The sequence below is a fragment of the Pseudorasbora parva genome, chromosome 11, assembly GCF_024679245.1.
Source record: "Pseudorasbora parva isolate DD20220531a chromosome 11, ASM2467924v1, whole genome shotgun sequence".
NCBI classification, from domain to species: Eukaryota; Metazoa; Chordata; class Actinopteri; order Cypriniformes; family Gobionidae; genus Pseudorasbora; species Pseudorasbora parva.
The window spans coordinates 46,065,978-46,071,529 of NC_090182.1; the positions used below are offsets into that span (position 1 = coordinate 46,065,978).

The 5,552-nt window shown below is 39.5% G+C and overlaps 1 protein-coding gene across 1 annotated transcript; it reads right to left on the minus strand.

Moving 5' to 3' along the window:
• Positions 1-3,585: 3,585 nt before the first annotated feature.
• Positions 3,586-5,049, minus strand: LOC137092103 (pregnancy-specific beta-1-glycoprotein 8-like). Its single transcript, XM_067456377.1, has 4 exons — positions 4,881-5,049; positions 4,186-4,419; positions 4,010-4,102; positions 3,586-3,926 (listed from the first exon to the last, which is right to left on the minus strand). Exons 1-4 carry the CDS (start codon positions 5,047-5,049, stop codon positions 3,853-3,855), a joined length of 570 nt encoding a protein of 189 aa, XP_067312478.1. The 3' UTR covers positions 3,586-3,852.
• Positions 5,050-5,552: the final 503 nt, after the last annotated feature.

Genomic DNA, 5,552 nt, shown 5'->3' on the forward strand with positions numbered 1-5,552 from the left:
ACATATGATTACCCATTTGACAGCCAACCCGCCCTAATTGTTGTCGTTCTATATTCAGTCTGATCTGTGTCTGTCAGATCATAAACTTAAGCAAACTTGTTTGTCTAGAAAGGTTTCCAAATAATGTAATAGCTGTGCACTATTTCTATATTTTTTTCCCAACTTATCTGTCTTGAAGTATGATTCATCTTTTGTATTTATCTTCTTTTAAAAGGCAGACAGAGGGGATTGGATGAGGCTCTTGTAAACATGGTGGTGAAGGATTTGCAGCCCTTCACCGTCGTGGAGGATTAGGGTTCCATGGTGTTTGTGAACAAGCTTGATCCAAGCTATGTTCTCCCATCCCGGAAGGCGCCTAAAACGATGGCCACCGAAAGGTACAACGACACCAAGAAGAAAAGAATGGAGGACCTAAAAAAGGAAGAATTTGTTAGCCTTACTGCTGACATGTGGTTCTCCATTAATATGGATGGATACCGTGGTGTAATACCACTACATAACACCAGAGGCAAAGCTGGCAACTGTTGTACTGGGTGTAAGGAGGTTTTACCAAACCCACACAGCCCAGCATTACATGGAGGCTAAATCATTGCTAATGGCTGAGTGGGGAATAACCTCCAAATTTCTGTGTATGGTGACGGACAATGCATTCAACATGATCCTAAGTGCCGAGATGCTCAACCTTCGATGTGTCCCATGTTTTGCCCGTACTTTGAACTTGATTGTGAAGAAGGCCCTAGATCAAACCCCAGTCGTCAATGAAATACGGCAGAAAGCCAGAAAGATTTTGGAGTTGTTTCGATCCAGCTGCAAAGCAAAGGACAAGATTGTGGAGATGCAGGGCTTGATGGGCAGACCAACTCTGAAGATGGTACAGGAGGTGGACACAAGATGGGACAGCACTTTTGACATGATGCTAGGATTGCATGAGCAACGAGCGCCAGTGGGCGCTGCACTTTCAAAATTAAAGAGTGATATTGCTCCTCTGACAAGTTGAGTATGACATTATTGAAGAATCATTGTCACTACTGCAACCATTTAAACTAGCAACAACAGAGTTGTCAGAGGAACAGAGAGTGTCGGCTTCGAAACGTATACCCCTCTACAGGATGTTGCAGCACAAGCTTGCACAGAAAAAAGGACATGCAACACTGGAATCAACTATACAATTAGGTAGGCCACAATGACCATTCTATGTAATTGGCTGTAAATGTCATTGTTGTCATTAATATAATTCACATGTTTTGCTCCTGTTTTAAACAGGCGCACATCTGCAAGAAGGTCTGCACTCCAGATGTGGGGGATATGAGTCCTTTAGAGCCTTGGCACTTGCTACACTGCTGGACCCAAGGTTTAAAAATGTTGCTTTTGGAAATGCTGCTAAAGTCCAGGAGGCTGAAAAGAACATCACACTGGAGTGCGCATCGCTGATGTGTTCAAACACAGCAACTTCTGGTGAGCAGTTTCAGTCTTCATCTAACTTTATGGAGGTGTCATGTGAATAATTATGTCACTTATGCTTCATATATGCTGTCAGTTTATGCTTTGTAACTAATTGTTGATTTTTGTTTCATTCAAAGCCACAAATGTCAACACCAGGCCCATCATCATCATCAGAAACCCAGGACAGTTTATGGGAACTGTTTGATAGTCGTATCCGTGAAACCCAGACGACACACAGTGCAACAGCAGATGCAACAGTAGAAGTGAAAAAGTACCTCAAGGATGCGTTTTTGCCCAGAATGCGTGATCCACTCACTTACTGGAAAGAGAGAGCAGTAATTTTCCCTCATTTGTATTTACTTGCTACAAAATATTTGTGCTGCCAGCAACAAGTGTCCCTTGTGAAAGGATTCTTTCAAAGGCTGGATAAATTATATGTAAAAAAAGACGTCGACTAAGTCCTTCAACAGCAGAGCAATTAATATTTTTGAATAAAAATATGATAATTGATATGATAAACTGACACATTGTGGCTGTATTTATTTTATTAATCCTCATTTTTCATGACAAAAACACAAGTTATTCACAACGAGAAGGCTACAGGTTACAAAACCGAGTAGTTGTTAGACAGATGTCACAACCTTTTTATTTTTACATGGATCACTGTCAAGGTTATTTCAGACCGATACATGCAAGTGTCCACTAGATGGCGTCATGGAGACGGGTGTCGGGTGTTGTTTCGAAGCCTCGGTCTGCCCATCACTAGCATGTGGTTGCCAGATTGTACACCTTTATGTAAAACAATGGATAGTATACATGTTCTTTTCACAGAAAAGCTCTGATTGGGGGATTTAAATTACTGAAATCCGGCAACCGTAAGCACGAACACCAAAACCTGTCTTTTTTCGTCAACGGTATTGCATGTTTATTTAATTTTAGTCACTAACGTTACACAGTGACTGTGATGTACTCTGAAATACAAGCATACAAAAACATCATACTTAAGTTCTCAAAAATATAAATATATAACTTATTTTTACAAAATTAATAGCCTTGTCAAATGACTGTCGTTTTAACTTGTATGGTGGAAAAGGTGACGTTTGCTAGAAGGGTCGAGTGAACGATCTGTAAGCAAAGTATCTACGGTTGTATTTTGTAATACAAAATAATATTACCCTTTGTCATTAGACACACTTAGTTTTGTATGGTACTTGGTGTTTCCTATTGTTACTGTACTAGCATCTCGCGTTATCTAGACAATATTGTCTCTCTAAGAAACTTTCAGTTTAATTAGATATTGTTTAAACAGTCAATAAGTGGATAAATCACTACTTGCTGCATGGAGGAATACAGTTGTAATTGCCACTTTCTTCAGTTTAAGACGCTGAGCGAAGCTTGCTTGAATTGGGCCGAACAAACGAACGATCTTGAATTAAATAGTTGTGGTATCGGATTGTAAACATCAACCATGACTGTTAGCATTTTTATCTGTGGGAAGGGTAGAAAAGTCCTCAGGTCTCCTGCACAGCCTGAACATGACGTGTCATGAGAGCTGCCGTTTTTGCTATCCTCGAGTGTCTTGTTTATCTGCAGTCCCGATGATTCGGCTCCGTCAGTTCCGCCTGACATTGAGCATGTTTGGACAGATACAAATGTTGGGGGCGAACATATTAATGATCCCCAACGATTACGTCACCCGTGGCGTTATGTTGAGAAGCACTTATTTTTCCGTGGTGTTTTTCATTCATGAGATTTACATAAGAAGCAGGAGGCAATGGTTTTTGAGACTCACAGTATGTGATGTTCATGTACTGAACTCTTATTATTTCACTATGGCAAGGTTAATTCAATATTTCATTCTAGGGCACCTTTAATAAAGCTGCATTTGGATCCCCAACCTTTTAAGTCTTAGAGTGTTACGTTACACAAGTATACTTTGAATTCTTAATTATACTTTTAAATATATCTCGATCAAAAGATTGAGTACAAGTTTAGGCCAAATAATTAGACATTTCTCTCAGTATAAGTCAAGTATACTTAAGTGCAATTTTAAGTATATTTCTGAGAAGTATATACAAGTTGACAAAGTATACTTTCTTTTGTTTTTGTTTCAAAGAAGTATACTAATAGCACACTTGAATACACTTATTTTTCGTAAGGGGAATCATGGATGAACAGAAGAGGCTTCATGAGATAAATTACTGCTACTTCAAGACAAATAAATAAGCAATAAAACTCATCCAAGTTAACACATTTCCAGAAAACAATCTAATCAAAGAAGAGCTTCATAATGAAAACTGCAACACATTTCTTCCATAAGAGAAGCAAGCTAGATATGATGTTAAAGTCTCTGAGATTCTGGAGTGATTCCTTATAGAGGAAGAGTGAAGAGATCTGCTGCTGGTCTCATCAATCTTCTGCTGTGTGTTCATGTACTTCTCTAAAACTTCTCATTCTCACTTCTTCATCTTCCTGCTTCTTTGCTAAAAGCATCAGATTATCATCATCTTCACAGTCTTAATATTTGCATGTCAAATCCGTAATAAAGATGATAAATGTCTCTGACCTGACTTGATTCTCATGTAGAAGTGAAATCCTCCTAACAGACCAAACAGAAACATCATCTGGAAACACCAGACCAGCACAAACACCCCAGACACTGAAGACAACACAGACACACCAATCTGTCAATCAGTTCATCTATACTGGATTGCTGATACAGATGAACAGAAATAATCTCACCAGGACAGCGTTTTACACTAATGGTCTTCTGTTGGTGACTGACGTGGTTCTTCACACTGCAGCTGATGTTTCCATCAGTTCCCCCATCCAGATCAATGATGGCGTTTCCATCCATCAGTGGATCTCCATTCAGAGTCCAGCTGAAGAGCGGCAGATCCCCATCAGAGGAGCAGGACGCCCTCATCATCCCACTGAAGGAGCAGATGATTGACACTTCCACCGAGCCAATAGGAGCTGGAGGGAGGGACACATGACAGTCACATGACAATCACAGCAGAATGCCATACTGTCACTCTACTCTTAATATAACTGGAGTATGTATCAGTAGTGTTTATTGTGTGTTACATGAATAAAAAACCTTCACAGAGATTCAACTGATTGATTTGCATGAGAGTTGAGCTTGGAACATACTCTGCAAGAATAAAGAAATTAGTTTGTTTTCTCGAGGTGGCAAGAACAAGAACAAAGTTCGTTCTGGCAGTACATATTTAAATGTATGACCAATCACACAATAGTTCTCAGACACCTGCAAGAAAAAAGTTCTCCCAAACCAGGGCTGCGAGAAAAAAATGGCGTTTTGTTCTCTCAACCATGGGAGCGAGAACTTTTTTCTCTGTTCTTGCGGAGTATGTTGAAGCCTTAAGATCTTCGGAGAACATGAGATTGTAATGAGTCTGATGAGAGAATTACTGTACCTTCAACAATCACTTGAAGATCTGTAGATGTTTCTGAGCCAACGGAGTCAACGAGTCTTAAAGTGTAAGTCCCTGAATCTGCTCTGATCACACGGTTTATTATCAGAATCCCATTATTGACTGACACTTCAGATCTGTTATTGAAAAGATCACATTCATTCTCTCGCATCCTTTCATTCTTTACTCTACAAACTGGATCATCTTGTGTGTTGTTTATTCTTTTGTGTAACTTCAGGTGATAATTAGGAGTGTCCGGTGGAATCAGCAGATTGAGTTTGTGTCCCAAAGCAGCGTGACAGGTCTCTGACTGACTAAACCAACAGTTAAACTCCATACCTGAAGAACAAACCACACACAGAGAGAGAGAGAGAGAGAGAGAGAGAGAGAGAGAGAGAGAGAGAGAGAGAGAGAGAGAGAGAGAGGAATGTGTATAAATGTGAAGATAAATAAATCAAAATCAGACACAAATTTCACAAACATTTCCTGAATAAAAGAAAACCCTTTTTCTCAAATCATGTTCCTGATAATCATCCAGATCAAAAACCTATTGAAATGAAGTGCAGTCTTCTGTCCTTTGTTGAAGATGTAGATTTTTAACACCTGAACTTCTCCATCCATCTTATTCATTCTCATACATGGCAGATGTTCTGCTGGTTATGTTGGTTCACTTAA

Excerpts from the sequence above, each read along its gene's own strand:
- LOC137092103 (XM_067456377.1), bottom strand. The coding sequence starts at position 5,049 with ATGCGAGAGAATGAATGTGATCTTTTCAATAACAGATCTGAAGTGTCA. Across the intron at positions 4,420-4,880 it reads TCTTCAAGTGATTGTTGAAG|CTCCTATTGGCTCGGTGGAA; the intron begins GTACAGTAATTC and ends CCCTCCCTCCAG. Across the intron at positions 3,927-4,009 it reads CTACATGAGAATCAAGTCAG|CAAAGAAGCAGGAAGATGAA; the intron begins GTCAGAGACATT and ends TGATGCTTTTAG.